The sequence below is a fragment of the Pan troglodytes genome, chromosome 9 (assembly GCF_028858775.2).
Source record: "Pan troglodytes isolate AG18354 chromosome 9, NHGRI_mPanTro3-v2.0_pri, whole genome shotgun sequence".
NCBI lineage: Eukaryota > Metazoa > Chordata > Mammalia > Primates > Hominidae > Pan > Pan troglodytes.
Window position 1 is genome coordinate 11946297 of NC_072407.2, and position 18345 is coordinate 11964641.

The following is an 18345-nucleotide window of genomic DNA, read 5'->3' on the forward strand; positions in this document are numbered from 1 at the left end:
ACTGTCCTCACCTTTGGCAGCAGTTGTTCAGATGTTATGTTCCCAGTGAGACCTGCAGTGACTCCTCCCTGCCCCCGGCACATCAACCTTCCACGTACTCTTCTACTTTTTCTTTCTCCATAGCACTCATTCCCTTCTAATAGTAGGTATCACTTACTTGTTAGTTTTATTGTCTGACTCCTATGTTAGAAGACAAATTCCATCACAACAGACATCTGTGGCTATTAGTCACTTATATCCTCGTCTAGGGCAGTGCCTACAAGAATCACCAAATACGCCGGCCGCAGTGGCTCATGCCTGTAATCCCAGCACTTTGGGAGGCTGAGGTGGGCGGATCACGAGGTCAGGAGATCGAGACCATCCTGGCTAACAAGATGATACCCCATCTCTACTAAAAATACAAAAAATTAGCCGGATGTGGTGGCGGGTGGGCCTGTAGTCCCAGCTACTCTGGAGGCTGAAGCAGGAGAATGGCATGAACCCAGGAGGCGGAGCTTGCAGTGAGCCGAGATCGCGCCACTGCACTCCAGCCTGGGTGACAGAGCGTGACTCCATCTCAAAAAATATATATAAAATAAAATAAGAATCACCAAATGTAGTTTTATTTATTTATTATTATTATTTTTCTTGAGAAGGAGTTTTGCTTTTGTTGCCCAGGCTGCAGTGCAATGGCACCATCTCGGCTCACTGCAACCTCCACCTCCTGGGTTCAAGCGATTCTTGTGCCTCAGCCTCCTGAGTAGCTGGGATTACAGGTGCCCATCACCATGCCCGGCTAATTTTTTTTGTATTATTTGTAGAGACAGGGTTTCTCCATGCTGGTCAGGCTGGTCTTGAACTCCCAACCTCAAGTGATCCCGCTGCCTTGGCCTCCCAAAGTTCTGGGATTACAGGCATGAGCCACCGTGCCCGGCCTCAAATATAGTTTTTGCATGTACAAAATAAAAAATAAATGAATGAAGTGATTGATACCCTATGATTCTATTGACAGAATGTTGGGATTGTTGTCTGAAACACTAAAGAGGGGACAGGAAAGAGAAATAAATCTGGTAGTGGTCAGCATGCAGAGGTTGATTAAGCCTCTCCAGGGGCAGACATACTTTCAGAGGACAGGCAGTCTAGTCCCCTTGAGTTTCCTAAGTAAGATGAGGCTCTGACCATGAATGAGTCACTCCAAAAGGTTGTTCCTCACAGCCAAAATGTCACACTATAAGCTGGATTCTCCTCTTGGAAGTTATTGCCTGATTTTTTTTTCCATTCAGTCTCTAAGGAGTTCAGAAACCCTGCTCATTCCCACAGAAGTCACCAGTTTTGACCTGACAGAGAAATTCATAGGTTAGTCAGGGGCCTCTAACAGGTTCTTCTCTGGGACCCTATAACCATGCTGGAGACAGAGAATAGAAACACAGCCCAGATTGTTGTGGGTCTACCAAGCTCATTGTCAGCAGGCAACCTTTCTGGAAGAAGAATATCTCCAGCAATTTTACTATGGTTCCTTTGTCATTTTCTCTCACAATGTACTCAGTAACAACTATAGATATCAGGCATGTATCTCAGGATAAGCTGATGCTGAAAATGGCCACAGTCTGAAGGTTTAAAGGTATGCCTTAACTTATGGCAGAAAACATCTCTTGAAAAAATAAGAATAAAATTTTTAAAGGATTTTCAGCAGATAAAGCATTTTTTTCATGTGAAACTATTTGCATTCTCAATTATAAATTTAATTTAATTTTATTAAAGGTAAAGCAAGATGGACTTCTAATTTCCTACTCTATCTGAAAATCTTCCTTCCTGATTGACTAAAAAGCTCCACACTGGGTAATGGTCTATGGACAGATAAATTTTGACCGCAAACACTCGGTGTCTTATTATTATTATATATGGAATATTAATATATCAAATTCTTCAAACTAACTAGTTTCATCAAGAAAATATTTTTATTCTAAGCTCTCTCTTCAGAGCCTCCTTAATCTCCTTGTTCCTGAGGCTGTAGATCAGGGGGTTCAACATGGGAATCACCACGGTGTAGAACACAGACACCACCTTGTTCTGGTCAGTTGAGTAGCTGGACTTGGGCATCACATAAATGAAGGTAATGGTCCCATAGAACAGAGTGACTGCAGTGAGGTAGGAGGTGCAGGTGGAGAAGGCCTTGTGGCGGCCCTTGGTGGAGTGCATCTTCAGGATGGTGATGAGGATATAGATGTAGGATATGGCTATGACACACACAGTGGCCACAATGATAGATCCAGAAGAGATAGCTGGAATTATTTCAAAAGTAAAATGATGGGAACAAGCAAGCTTCAAAAGTGGTGAATAGTCACAGAAAAAGTGATTGACTTTATTTGGCCCACAGAAGGACAGTCTTAATAAGCAGCCAATGAATGTCCAAGCATTCACACATCCACCCAGGTAGGACATGCCCACTAAGATGATGCAGACTCCAGGGGACATGCAGGTAGAGTAGAGCAGGGGCGAGCAGATGGCCACATAGCGATCATAGGCCACGGCAGCCAGCAGGAAGCACTCGGCCGTACCAAACGTCACTACAGAACAGAGCTGGGCCACACAACCAGCAACAGGGAGAGAGGTTTCTTTCCTTAGGAAGCTCATGAGCATGACAGGTGTGACTGATGAGGAGTACCCAATGTCTACAAAGGCCAAATGGCAGAGGAAAATGTACATGGGTGTATGAAGATGATGACTTCTTCTGATCAATACAATTATGCTGATATTACCCATTAAGGTGACAACATAAATTCCTAGAAACACAAGAAATAAAATAGCACAAACTGAAGTATCCTCGGATAACCCCAAAAGAGTAAACTCTACCACAGTGGTGTCATTTCCAGTCCCCATCTATATTGGGAATGGTGCCAACTGAAAGAAAAACAAATGAGTATTATAATGGGATTAAATGCTATAATTGCACACTTATTTTTCCAATATCTATTTAACCAAAAAGTATAACAATTTAGGCACTCATGTAAATTTGGGAAGAAAATGCTTTCACACACAGTATCTTATGTAAGACTTTAAAACATAAATGTTCACTGATGTAAGGTCAGGAATACTCAGAAAAATCTTTTTTTTTTTTAACTTAACACACTCAACTCGTATTGGATGGTTAATTTAGGTGCTCTGTGAGCACATTTCAGAGGTGACCACTAGAATATATAAAGAATCCAGTAACTCAATCTTCTAAGGCCAAAGACATGATTGAAGGGAGACATAAATGTCAGAATAGACCAAGACTCATGGAAAAGAACAGCTGTTCAAAAGGATGTTTGAGGTATCATCTATTGTATCAAAGATGTGTAGTCATTAAGAATTCTGAATTCCAAACAGAGGTCAAACAGATTAGCTGCATGCTAATCCACAGGACCAAGAAGAGGTCAGTAACTCAACACTGAGCTGTGGTCCCCACCCAGAGATTTCACAATTGAGGAAAAGTACACCAAATATCCAGGAAGTCTGGACCGAGGCAGAAGGTGAAGTAATGCACTCACACTATAAACAAGTAAACAGAGGAAGACTGAGGTTTGAAAGAGGAGATGAGATATCTCCTAATTATCTCAGGATCAAGCTATCTGATTCATGATGGTGAGCCAATCTAGAGAAGACATGATCAGGTTACTCCTGGAAGGCTCCAAAGATACAATTGATACCCAAGACTCTGCATAAGCTGGGGCTAGGTTGCTAACAGAAGATTCCAGCCTTCTACAGAACACAAATATCCAGCCCTATCTGAATAGTTGCTGTCTGATAAAAATTGCATCTGTAGGTCAGCTTCTGGAAGGCCCTCCTCCATACCAACTCACTTGAGAAAAATCAAGAAAATGCAAGAAAAGCAGGAGAGCTTTCTCACAGCTTCAAAAGGTCCTAGAAATAATCCACTCGATTCTCTCACTTTATAAAATTATAAACTGACATCTAAAAAAGATAGATAATACACACAATTGTCTAACATAACTTTAGATCAAATAGCTTTCTGGAAACTGAGCTAAAATGAAGAACCATATTCTTGGACTTCTAATTCATTTACTATCTATTTCACATATTATACATCTTTTCTATGATTTCTAAAGAAGATTATAGACTATCAGAAAGTATATTTGGTTCATTACATATTTTAAAAGGTTTTAAAATTATGCTAACATATAAATAATACATTTACTCTTGAAAGGGGAATTTTGCAGTGCAGTAATTCACATAAAGATGCGGCTGAGAGATAACGACAATTCTTTGAGGCAGGTGATAGTCTCCTTCAGTGCCCAGCACCTAGGGAATTGATATGCTTTTGTTTTCAGCTGAACAGTTGTGAGTGCCTGATAGACGAGGGGTCAAATTTCACTAAGATTTTCTTTTTTCTGAGCAACGAAAGGGACAGATATGGAATGTTAGGGTATATGCAAAGTAGAGAGTAAAATAACCACTACATTTAAGCTAGGCAAAGATGAAGTGAGTATCTGAGATGGGTAAAATCAACAAAATGGTTCTAGCTTTTCCGCAAGGATTGAAAATTTGCTATAATTATTCTACTAGTGAAAACAAGCAGGAAAAACAAGAAATGGTGGTAGTTACAGTTTGGGATGCTTAAAAATGAGATTACGGAAAAGCCACAGTTATTGGCAAATGCTAATGTCTAAACTCTAACAATGGGAGAGACAGGTTTTAGGGAGGAAAACAAATTTTTTTTGAGGATATGTCAAGAAACTAAGAAGCCAAAATGTTGAAAGCATCCTCTATGTGGAGGTATTAAAGCCATCAGGAATAGTGAGAGAAATAATGTAAGAAAATGAGTGAGCCAGAGCCAAAAATCTTCCAAAGATGGGGAGATATGATGCTAGTCAGTTGATGATTGCAAATGCATGAGGAGAGAAAGGTAAGATTGGTTAGTATAGTCTGATGACATAAAACTCAACTATGGGTATTTGTAGGTAGGAAGGAGAGAGAATGTCCACAAGCAGCAACAAGGGAAATGGAAGATCCTATCCATCACCAGGTTCGGGGTAAAAGTGGTAAGAGAAAAAAAAGTTCATCATTTGAGAAGGCTGCAGAGAAAACATTGTCCTCGGGGACAGCCAAGTGTCTGTTGAAAAGGACAGTAAGGGAAATGGAATGTTCAAAACCAATATTGAGGACATAAGAAATTTTGTTGATAACTGTGACTGCAGAAGGGCACAGGAAAAAGGCTTCAAGAGTTAAAAAGAGATGGATATGGGACCTCTTGATTCAAGAGAAGGCTTGGATACTTGAAAATAACCTTTCTTAGCTCCAGCTGAATAGAGATGGCATTCTGAGAGAGAGAGTACAGAAGATAATACACACAATTGTCTAACATACATTAGTTGCTACAATTTAATTGCTGAATGAGCAGAAGGGAGGGTGAAAGCTAATCCCAAAGTTGTGAAGACTGGGAGGAAGGGGTAATAGGTAAACAACTCAGCTGACCTGGAGTGACTTAACAGTTTTGAGGCAATCCCAGTATCTCACCCAAGGAAAAGTCATACCTATTGAAGAATTTAAAACCAATGAGAAACACTAGTAGGTAAAATCAAAGGGTCAAAAATCCTGGAGTTAAAAAAACAAAAAAACTGGATTTTGGTGATAGTCATTTCTGAGATTACTGCAGTGGTGACTTCACGTAGATCCAAAACTGCCATTGCTAGTCATGGTTACCTTTATGGAGTATGCATCTGGAGTATTACATATGGTCTGTCAAGACTTTCCTCTCTACCTATGCTGTTATTTCATATAGGGTTTCAAAAAATTGGCTAGAAATAGAGAACATCTTACTAGGACAGGGAAGAATGAAGATGAACAGATATTATACAAAATGTTTAAACTGAACGTGGAGATATAAGAAAGAAAATTTCCAAAATGAGAAGTTGATTTTTATGAAGGAGAGAAAAATTATCATAAAAATAAAATGTATGCTTCATCATAAATATGAAAAAATATTTGAAAATATATATTTGTGTCTGTATTTGTAGGGTCTCATGACTTTATGAAAAAGTAACCTTTTTGGGTAATAGAAGTTGGGATTACAGCATAGAAAGACCAATATGCACCAAAGGGCATCAGCAAAATGGGGAAGAATGTTGCAGTGGCTGCTACAAAAATAAGGTTGCTGATACAGAAATTCCATGTTGATTGGTTGGGTATATGAGTAAAGAGAAGCAGAAGATACAGAGTTTTAAAGTGAATGAAGGAACATAAGCAATTTATCTTGGGCAAGAAATGGCTCCTGAAGGAAATTAACTTTTATCTTATTTTTTTTTTACTACTCCAGTGCTTTTTAGAAGTCTGAGGATACACAAAATAACTGCTCAATACATGGGAGAACCATCAAGCAGTCACAATTGTGCCCAGTTGGAATGGGCTGCAAAGTGGTGACAGCACTATGAAAGAGATTCAGGAATTACAGGTCTACCTGAGCTAATGTGATGCTGTGACATTTTAAAATGATATTCTAGGATTCAGCATAGTAAATTAATCCACTATAGTCTATACTCTACACATCCATATGAAGACAATGCGTTAAATTTCTCAATAGATTGCTTTCACTCTGGAGTCTGCAAACACTTTGCTCTTTGCTTCTATGTATCTTAAGTATCCAACTGATGCCTCTATTAGAATTAAGAAAAAAGAGAAGCAAAAGTGTTTTTTAAAAAAAGTAGAGAGGAATGAATGAAAGGCAGAGGAATATGAAAGGCAGACCATACAGAGGGAGCCAAAAGAGGTGCTATAGCTGATAAGATAAAAGAGGGAATTTTTATTTCACATGTCAACAATCTAATTCCATTTTTATCAATTATATCTTCTTCTATGGAAGAAAATTAAGATAATTCAATGTTTTCCTACATCATTTAATATAAGGTTTATTTACTCTTGGAAACTTCCATTCTTTATTGCTCCTCAACAATAGCAACCACAAAAATTCCCATAATTCTCTTTTTAAAGATCAACCAAAATTAAGGAATAATGTATTTTTCTTTAAAGAATTTGCTCTCAAGCAGACTGAACTCTCTTGCACACATGCACTGCTCTCTCTTTCTCTCTCTCACACACACAACACATGCATACGCACACACACACTGGCATCAAAGTCATGTGCTCATCCAGCCACATTATTTTCACACTTTTATTCTGAACTGAGATGCTTGAATAATTTCACGTCTGAATTAACTGATCAATATCATGCTGTTAAGAACACCATGCAATTACATGTTTGAACTCTAAAGTCCTATCTTCCTTATCTTTGTACAGGACTTTATTAAGTGGCATGGACCCAAGAATGAATGAATGCTTAAAATTTTAGAAAAGATAGATGTGTATAACAGAAATTCAGAGTGAGTTATACATGCTATTACGGCATGGAAGCAATGTGTTGGACAGAAATGCCATGAGCTTTGGAGACATACGGCCCTGGGATTAGATTCAGCTTTGTCACCAGCAATCTATGGAATCTTGGAAATTTTACATAAACTGTTCAACTCTTCATTACGTTATTTGTTTAAAAAAATACTTCACATGATTCTTGTGTTGAATAAGATGATGTACATGATAATACCAAGTATGGATCATAGAAATAAGTGAATGTTCAACAAATGATTATTTCCTTTAAAAAACTATACCTTAACTTCCAATACAAAAATGAGAAACAAACATTCCTGTATCAATAGAAAAGGGAAATTATTACCTGCAGATGAATGTACATCAGCAATAATAACAAACTGCAAAGAACTGTCACTGTATAGGAAGGTGATATTTATGAGATTTGGGGTCCTTTAGGATACAGCCTCTTGAGTACACTACTTGTTTATAAAAATTTCACTGAAAATTCATCAAGACAATGGAAATTACAGGTACATATGCTCATAATAATATGTGTTGCTGCTGGGCATGGTGGCTCACACTTGTAATCCCAGCACTTTGGAAGGCCAAGGTGGGAGAATTGTTTGAGGCCAAGAGTTCAAACAAGCTTGGGCAACATAACAAGACCCCATCTCTACAAAATAAATAAATAAATAAATAAAAGTAAAATTAGCCAGGTGTCATGGCTCATGCCTGTAGTCTCAACAACTCAGGAGGCAGAAATGGGAAGATTGACTGAAGTCAGGAGTTTGAGGCTGCAGTGAGCTAGAATTGCACCACTGTACTCCAGCCTGGGCAACTAAGCAAGACCTCAACTGAAAAAACAGAAGTCTAAAAACATCTGTAAATTTATTTATTTTTAGCATGCATTAGAATTTTTTAATAAAACTTTTTGATGAACTGCTAAATCCCCTGTAACTATATTGAGATTTATAGGAATAAGCAAGAGTACAGTGTACCAGAATAATTTCTCTTCAAAATAAAAATTCTTCTGGGAAAAAATAAATGCTTATGTTTTCTGTATGTTTCTAGATGATACTACCTTTATTTTTTAATTAAACTTTTTACTTTGAGATTATTGTAGATTTACATGCAGTTTTAAGAAATGAAATTAATACAGAGAGATCTTATATGCCCTCTACCCAATTTCTTCCAATGAACGCATTTTGAAAAACTGTAGTATCATATCACAACGAGGATACTGGCAGTGATACAGTCAAGATACAGAACATTTCCATGAGCATAATAACCCCTCACATTACTCTTTCATAGCCACAACAACTTCTGTTCCATCCCCATCCCTTCCTTAACTTCAGGAATCCTCTAATATGTTCTCTGTTTCTACATTTTTATAATTTCAAGTATTTTATTATTATGTAATATCCCTTTCTGCCTCTAGTAATTTTCTTTGCTCTGAAGTCTACGTTATTCAATATTAATATAGCCACTGCTTTTCTTTTGATTAATATTTACATACTATGTCTTTTTCATTATTTTACTTTCTTTTTTGGATTTTGTTTTGGTTTTTTTGAGATGGAGTCTTGCTCTGTCACCCAGGCTGGAGTGCAGTGGCACAATCTCGGCTCACTGCAAACTCCACCTCTCGGGTTCAAGAGATTCTTTTGCCTCAGCCTCCCGAGTAGCTGGGATTACAGGCGCCTGCCACCACACCCAGCTAATTTTTGTATTTTTAGTAGAGATGGGGTTTCACCACATTGGCCAGGCTAGTCTCAAACTCCTGGCCTCGTGATCCACCCACCACAGCCTCCCAAAGTGCTGGGATTACAAGTGTGAGCCACCACGCCTGACCCATTATTTTACTTTCAATTTGCCTATATTATTATATTTGAAGTGACTTTCTTGTAGACAGCATAGAGCTGGGTCATGTATTTTAGTTCACTTTGCTGGGTGAGGGCTCAAACAGAAATAAGGAACATGCTGTTTTGAAACTGGAGAAAAAGTTATCCTTGTTAGATAGTGACAGAAAGTCTAGCTTAATTTTGACCTACAGTTACGTGGAAAGCAGAACTTGTAAGTGATGAACTTGGATGTTTAGATAAGCAGATTTACAAAGTTTTGAAGGTACAGCCTATTGTTGTTGTTTACTCAATGTATTAAAATGTGAGAACAAATTACTTAAAGGTGAAGGACCCTCTTGTCTAATGATGTGAATAGTCATAACATACATGGGAGAACCAGAAGGTTTTCAAAAATGATATAGTTTCAGAAACACCACCAGCTTGTGCTAAAGGGACAGAGACAGAACAAAATGAAAGAAGGCTGTAAGACTCATAAAATTCTACAAGCAGGAAAAGGCTGATAAAACTAATCAGCTACAAATATGTGCTACCTATCAAGAAAAAGAAAGGATAACTTCAAGAACAAACCCTTTGGCCCAAAAGCTGGAGCCTTGGGTCTAGGATTTAGAGCCATGGTGCAGAGGTTGGAGCAGTGCACACAGAAAATATTAGTCTCAGACCCAGAGCATGGAGCATTGAGTCACTAAGTGTTATTCATAGGCCTTGAAATGCCGTGTTTGCCCTGATGAACTTCAGAATTGCTTGGGTCTGATGACCTTTCCCTCCTTCCACTTCCCCCCTTTTAGAATGTAAATGTCTATTACTGTTACATCATGATGCCTGTATCATCATTATATTTGGGGAACAGATATCTTGTCTTCTTGTTTCACAGGTCCACAGATGGAGAGCAATTTTGCCCCAGGATGGATCATACACAGTATCCTACCTATATCTGATTTAGGTAATTTAGATAATGAGATTTGGGACTTTCAAGCTGATGATATTTAGATGATATTTTGGGCTTTAGTTGATGCTGTATTGGGTTGAGGCTTTTGAGGATTTGGAGGTGGGATGAACACATTTTACCTGTGGAATGAACATAAATCATTGGGGGCCAGAGAGAAGACTGTAGCAGACTGAATAATGGCCCCCAAAGATATCAGGCCCCAATCCATGGAATCTATAAATGTTACCTTACTTTAAAAATGGTCTTTGCATATGTGATTAAGAATCTTAAAATGGAGTAATGGAGTGATTATCCTAGATTGTCTGGGTGGGCCCTAAAAGCAATCACAAGTATCATTATAACAGAGAGACAGAGGGAGAATATGACACAAACAGAGAAGGAGAAAGCAATGTGACCAAAGAGAAAGAGATTGGAGTGGTATGGCCACAGCAAAGGAATGCCAGAAGCCAGCAGAAGCTGGAAGACACAGGAAATGGATTCCACCTTGGAGCCTCCAGAGGGAGTATGGCTCTGTTGCCACCTTGATTTTTGCCCAGTGATACTTATTTTAGACTTCTGGCCTCCAGAACTGTGAAATAATAAGTTTCTGTTATTTTAAGCTTCCAAATTCATAGTAATTTGTTACAATAGCCACAGGAAACTAATACACATGATAACAAATGATCACTCTCTCCAGAGGTCCCAGGGTATTTGCCAAATGAATTCATTTATTCATTCATTCCAAAATATGCAATGAATACTACTATATCCCAAGCTTCCTTGGGATGTAGTGATAAACAAGTCAGAAAAAAAATCACTGAACTCACAGAACTTACATTCTAGTATTCTAGTGTTGGGAGATAACAATAAATCATATATATGAATGAAATAAGGAAGTAAACCACGTAAAGGTTTAGGGGGAAAGCTTTTCAAGGAGGTTTTACTCCCTTTAAATTTGAGTAATGCAAAATCCATGAGAAGAATAAGCCACTGAGGCTAGATCACAGTAAGCCAACATTCAAATGATTGTATGTATCTGGTACTAGCAAATTACAGGGGGAAAAGGTACTTTTATACATTATGAAAAATATATGAATTTTCTAAAAACTTTTGGAAAATATCCTGGCAAATTTTATTTAAAATTTCAAGTGCTGTACTCCAAAATTTCACTTTGAGGAATTAATCCTAGAGGTAATAATAACCTGAAAAAATACATATACAAAAAGATGTTCATTACATGATTGCTTAAACAGCAGAAAAATTGCAGTGTCTAGTGTGCATCAACAAAAGAATTGTTGAAAAAATTATGGCACCTTCATCCTATGGATTACTATGTTGACATTAAAAAGATAAAATGTCCCCATATGTTCAGCTTCTGAAACAAGCCCATGATATACTCTTACATTTCCAAAGCCTCTAATATGTTTTTATAACTTATTCTTAATGTTTCATAATCATATTTTCTTATTTTTATATAGCACTTTCTCCTGAATCATTAAAAAGATTATATTTATTTTAATGTGAATTTTATCATGATAGCTTTACAAACTCTCTTTACTTGGATTTATGTTCTGTTGCCTTTTTTCTTTTCTTTACTTCTGGTTTTTGTTTTTATTTTGCTGTTGTCTTTTGAATTTGTCTCTCTTATTTTGTGATTCTAGTAATCCTAAAAGATTTGGGGGGTGGGTTACTATAAGTGCATTTTTATAATGGGGATTTTCTGCTGAACTGCCCACTGATTCTTACATGGGAAAGGTACAAAGACAGTGGTACTGCTCCCTGTTTCGTTAGGCAGGGAAATAGGTAAGATGAACAGCTAGGAAAGGTACCTCAGCTACCTGTCTTCTGGGTTTTACTACCATGCCTTGACTCTGCTCAAAGCACTGTTTCTGCTTGGAGACAGACACCTCAATCACTGCTGCCTCTTCCTTTGGAAGAGGTATTGGAATAGAAACAGGAATAAACTAGCCTGGCTTCTCTCCCTACTTATATCTTTGTGCATAGTCTGGAGCTCCTCTATGTTTTACTCCTTTTTGAAAGGAATATTCCTGGTGTTTTAGTAAACCCTCCATGTGATTCTGATCCACACCAAAGTTTAAGAATCACTACCTCAGTGTTCTCAATCTTGGCTGAATATCAGAACAACATGGAAAAATTAAAAGAATACTGCCTGAACCCTTTCCCAAAGATTCTGTTTTAATTGGTATAGGGTATGGCCCGTGCACTGGGATTTATAAAGACTCCTCAGGTGATTTTGATATCCAGGTAACTTTGTGATCCACTGCTCTTATCATTTCCAAATGCATGGATGAAATATCACTGTATGCAGAGTCCTGTCTGTTCTGTCTAGATGTTTAGATGAGCTGGTTAGTAGAAATTCATTCTGGAGTCAAGATCATTGACCAACCTTACTATTCACAGAGCTAATGAGATATGTGCATCCATTTTCATGAGTATTTCAGAGGGAAGACTGGGAGGATCCTGAAACATGTATTGTCACTTTCTATTATTGTAACCCAAAGTCTTGAAGTAATACCTTACTTGGACCACAAAGTATTTTAATTATTCATTCATTCATTCATTTGGCAGATATTTATTGAACATTAACAGTGTTTCAAACTCTCTTCTAGGCACTCAGGATAAAATAATGAACTAGGCAGACAAGGTTCCTGCCCTCATGGAGCTTATATTTTAGTAGGTAAGGCAGATAGTAAACTATAAACAAATGCATGATAAGATAATGACCAATTATAAATGCTACAGAAGAAATAAACAGGAATTTTTTTATAAGTTAACTTTCTGTAATGGCATTCTAAATTCACTCAGAAGCCCAAGCCTTCCCATGACAGATCATATATATCTAAATCTATATCTATATACATATAATATGTGTATGTGTGTTTGCTTAAAGTATATCAAAAAGATTCTCTGGTCCTCAAAGTAAAATGAACACAGAGAAGTTAAAAAAATCTACTTGAAATCACACAGAAAATGCTGAGACTGGGATTTGAATGTTAGCGCTGTCGTCTGGTTCTGAAGCCTATATTTATAACTCCCTCACCACTTTTTTTTTTTTTTTTTTTTTTTTTGAGACGGAGTCTTGCCCTGTCTCTCAGGCCGGAGTACAATGGCGCGATCTCTGCTCACTGCAACTTCCACCTCCCGGTTTCAAACAATTCTCCTGCCTCAGCCTCCCGAGTAACAAGGATTACAGGTGCCCATCACCACACCCAGCTAATTTTTGTGTTTTTAGTAGAGACAGGGTTTCACCATGTTGGCCAGGCTGGTCTCAAACTCCTGGCCTCATGATCCGCCCGCCTCGGCCTCCCAAAGTGCTGGGATTACAGGCGTGAGCCACAGCCCCCAGCCTCCCTCACCACTTCTTAGTCAACTGCACCTTGGGATAAAATATTAATATGAAATATCCTTTTTTTGTCCCTTTTAACAATTTTTACCTTGAAATCTATTTTGTACTCTCTTATGTTGTTATGCTTTCTTTATTCTGTTATAATTTTTCCTGGTAATATCTTTTGAGAGGAATTTATTTTCAATCTTCCTCTTCCAAGTTCAAACCAACCTACCGAATTGCCTTTTCCATTTTTGCATCATGGATGGGTCTTTTGCTCCATTTTTTTTACCTCATAGGTAGTTGAGAAGATATAAACCCTCTTTCTATTATTCTAATATCTTAAGACAAAGGGTGATCAAGTTAACATAATTCTGAGAAAGATTTTATATATATATAAAATCTGTTTATATATATATAAAATCTGTTTATATATATATAAAATCTGTATATATATATATATAATCTGTATATATATATATATATATAATCTATTCCACAATCATTCTTTCTGATAAGGAATGGAAAAGAAGGTATTTGCCAGATCAATTGCCCCATACCACGTATTTGAGGCTGTAATAATCTCTAAGCAAAGATACCACACATGTAGCACAGCAGCTGCATTTGGGGTTAATGCTTTGTTGAATTTGTAGGATCTGTCTGGTTTTTGTAGGAACTACACTGGTGAATTAAATGAAACCTTTAAGAACCTAATGATACCACCACCCTAGTATCATTAGGTTCTTAAAGATGGCACTGATATCTGCCATTTCCCTTTGAGATTAGATTTTTATTTTTTAGTAATTTGGCCAGGAAATGGGCAGTTTCAGAGGCTTCCACTCAGGCTTCACTACTATGATGGCTCTTAAAGCGAATAAATCAATGTGGATATTCTGCCCATTACTACTATTCTACCATTTTGTTCATTCCATATACCTTTTGAGAACAAAGAAATGGCACTGGATGGGTCCATGCATTCATGGACATACATAAGCCCTGGATCCCATTTATTATCTGGCCCTCCTATACCCTAAAAGTGGCCACGATGAAGCTTTAGGTCATAGGTGTCAATGTCAATTCAAATTTCGCATGTTATAAGCCTGATAAGTTTGGATATTTCTGTTTCCCCAGGATTTAGTTACTCCAGTAATGACCATAGTTCTCTTTGAGGAAAGGCTATATATATATAACTCCACTGGTCAAAGGCAAAAATATCTATATAACTGCACTTTCAGGGTCCTTGTTCATAGGTCCTGGCCTCTTCTTCAGTCAGAGGGCTCTGAGTCTGAAAACTGGTTCAGGTGTGGAAACTGGGCAAGAGATCACCTGTTTTTGTTTGAGCAGCTATAATCACCCCCCTCTAATCTATATCCTTGATTTCTTTTAATTGTGTAGATTGAGCATGTTGTTGTTGTCTACCCATTTGTCTTATCTCAGAAACATCATTTACTTTTATTCTGATGCCATATCATCTCCATTTCTATCAAAGGTTCACTTCTGTAATGACATCATTACAATCAGCCCTATCCTACAGAGGACAGCCACCACTGAGCTTCTCAGTGACATTGGTGTCCTTCTCACCAGCATATTCCTTTTGTTTAGTAAACAGAATGTCCTCTGGGACCTTATATGGAGCCTAGTTATCTGGTGGGCTTTTCATTTTCAAGTATTTATTCTAGCAAGTGCTCTTCTCTAAGCTTTTCTATCCCTCCTTCTACTGTCTTCCACAGCAGTTCTGACATTTCTACTTAGTGTGAGTCACCAATTTCTGCAAGTTTCTAAAAGCCATCCTAGCAGCTTCTTTGCATCATATGCTGTGCTCTTTACCAAGATATTAAATCCTATAGTAAGGGAGAGGGCTCCAACACTGATAAATTATCTCTTATCCAATTTGATGTCTGACCCTTTGATTCAGCATGTACTCTTTCAGCTCCTGATTCTGCATGTTGACTAGGTCCTACAGCTCCCATAGCAGACTCAGCCTTTTCCCTGTTAGGTTATGTTATGATTTACCCTCAGTTATAATCAAATGGTTAAGAAAAGGTAGGCACAGAGTTTAAGGAGAACATATGTTGTTTTGCAAGATAGCGTCCTCTGTTTTATCTTTATCTACGGGTGGAACACAAACATTTAACAGGGAAGAATCCAGAGGGTTTAGAAGAATCTAGTGATTCAAGATTTTTAAATGCATCAACACAGATACCCCTATTCCATGACTCAGCATCTCATTCTTTCCTAATTAAGATCTTGAACTTAGTAGTCAAGCTGCAGTGGCTTAAAATTCTAACGTAATGTCTACTTCTCTCATAATCAAGTCTTAAGCCTGATTCCTAGCCTTTTACGTCACAGGCTACAGGAGATGCTAGTCTCCAAATGCTATAAGGAGGGACTGTGGCTCTCAAATTTAACTTTTAGTTGGTAATTAATCAACTTCAGCCTTTCAAAGTCTTTCTCAAAACTCTCTACTGTCTCTACAACAGACATCCAATTCCATTGCCCTTATAATTACTATTTCCCTTTTATGTCTCAAATACTTAATACATTTAATCTGCCAGTGCATTCTTTTCTACTAGTATGCCATCCCTATTTACCACCGGATAAAGTGTTAATAATTATAGCACTAAGGGCTGCTTAAACTCCACTAACCACCAGTGATGGAGTCCTCATTTCCAGCCAGCTGGTGGGTGATCCAGCTCCAAACTCCAATTTTATATTACATTTTTTACCACCTGTTATGAGCTGAATGTGTCCCTTCAAAAAATCACACGTTGAAGCTCTAACCCCCAATGTGATGGAATTTGAAAGTGAGGCCTTTGGGAAGTAATTTTGTTTCTATTAGATCATGATGGTAGGATCCTGGTGATTTGATGGTATTAGCGCCCTTATAAGAAGGAAACTGATCTCTCTCTCCCTCTCTCTCTCTCTCTCTCTCTCTCTCTCTAAGCTTGCACCAAAGAAAAGCCCTAGGAGGACATAGTAAGAAGGTGGCTGCCTACAACCCAGGAAGTGAGGCTTCCTGAGACACCAAATCTGCCAGTATCATGACTTTGGACTTCACAGTCTCCAGAACTGTGAACTGTGAATAATAACAGATTAATAGGTTAATCTATCCAGTCTATGGTATTTTGTTATAGCTGAGAAGCAGTCTGAGATAGAGATTTGTATATAAGAAATTTATTAGGAAGTGTTCTCAGCATTCACTCCTGTAAACACTGAAGCAGAATTAGGTAGAGAGAGAAGCTGGCCTACAGTGCAATCACAGCAACGGCTTCAGCAGATCTCATAGGGAACAGTCACTGGGATGGCCCTGCAAGTGGTTTCCAACTTAAGCAATGTGTTTGGGCCTTTATGCCAGTGCATTGACTAGCCTCAAATTGGAGCAAGGGGGAATGACCTACTTCACCCAAAGACAATTGCCAGAAGAGCAATGGGGAAAATGGTTCAATCCCAGAATGCTGTGGACAGCATACCAGAGCATCCATCTTAGATGTAAAATGGTACCTCATTTCTCTGGTTCTTCCCAAGATAATGTAGCTTTTCATATGCTTATTGACCACTTTGTGGGTTGAATACCGAGGTTACACATTGCCTCATGAAATGATTAGCAAACTTTGTCTCTTTCTCTATTCTTGTAACTAATTATTAAAAGAGAAACACTAACTGTGCCTCAAATTTTTAGTAAAATCAGCTGGTTAACAGTGTGGGGTTTTCTTGCGGGGAGGGCGCTGACATAGTTTTGTGGGGGTTAACGAAACGGTTCTGATTCTAGGATTCTGAGCCACTCACTGCTCCAGCTGTAACAGATGCCTCTGTTGCTCACTGCTTTGCACTAGCAGGAACAGAAAGAATGTCTGTATTCTGTCACTGCTTCTATTAGAGCACAAACCACTGCACCAACCACATTTTAGGCACTCCGTCCTGTTTCCCAAGGCTACCACCTTGCAGAAATCCTCTTACAGATACATTTTGGCTAAAGTTTCTTCTCAGGAAATTTTCTCCTGCTTTCATTTTTCAGGGATTCTTTTATAATTTTTGGTTCTCCAATGGTGCTTTGGCATTTGGAGAAACAGTAGAGAAAGGGGTAAATAGGTTTTGAGAACCAAACAAACAGGTCCTGACAAAATTACATTATGGAGCAACAAAGAAAAATAGAAATTGCAGCCTTGCTTTATTTTCTACAGTTTTACTATGTAAACGTTTATTGCTGAATGCCCTAGCTTTGCCTGCTTTTAAACTTTATGTAGCTAGAATCATACATTTTTTTTTCTTTTGACTTATTTAACATTGTTTGTGAGATTCATCCACTTTGTGCATATATAGTTTATTCACTTTCACTGTTATATAGTAGTCCATTGCATAACATTATGTATTTTTCTATTGTACTGATTATGTACATTTAGATTGTAGAGGTATCTTTAAATATCCTCCACTAAAATGGAAGATTTAAGATGACAGATTTATCTATGTCTCCTTACAGTTTTGTTAGTTTTTGCTTTATATATTTCAGAGCCATGTTATTAGATGTATACAAAGATAAATTGTATCTTCTTGCTGTTAACCCTTTTATGGTCACAAATGATTGCTTTTTTATCTGATAAACATTGTCAGAGCAGTTTTTTTTCAATGGAGTTATACAATTTTGTTTTACATTTATGTACAATTTATGTACAATTTTTTTACATTCAGGGGTTACGTGTACAAATTCGTAAATGGATATATTGAGTGATGCTGAAGTTTGAGCTTCTATTGAACCTATCACTCAAATAGTGAAGATGGTAAACAATAGGTAGATTTCAACCCTTGTCCCCTCCCTCCTTCCATTTAGAGTCCCCAGTGCCTGTTAATTCTGTCTATGTGCATGTGTACCCAATATT

At 37.8% G+C, this 18345-nt stretch overlaps 2 protein-coding genes across 2 annotated transcripts in view; both read right to left on the reverse strand.

Annotated features, from left to right (window-relative positions):
- Nucleotides 1–18345, reverse strand: part of LOC466428 (olfactory receptor 5P1-like) — a 91423-nt gene that overhangs the window by 59398 nt on the left and 13680 nt on the right.
- Nucleotides 1705–7722, reverse strand: OR5P3 (olfactory receptor family 5 subfamily P member 3). The gene is made up of 2 exons (XM_521830.5): nucleotides 7706–7722; nucleotides 1705–2880 (listed from the first exon to the last, which is right to left on the reverse strand). The coding sequence occupies exon 2, from the start codon at nucleotides 2857–2859 to the stop codon at nucleotides 1924–1926; it is 936 nt and encodes a 311-aa protein (XP_521830.4). The 5' UTR covers nucleotides 2860–2880; nucleotides 7706–7722; the 3' UTR covers nucleotides 1705–1923.

Coding starts and splice junctions, on each gene's coding strand:
- OR5P3 (XM_521830.5), bottom strand. CDS start 2,859: ATGGGGACTGGAAATGACACCACTGTGGTAGAGTTTACTCTTTTGGGG.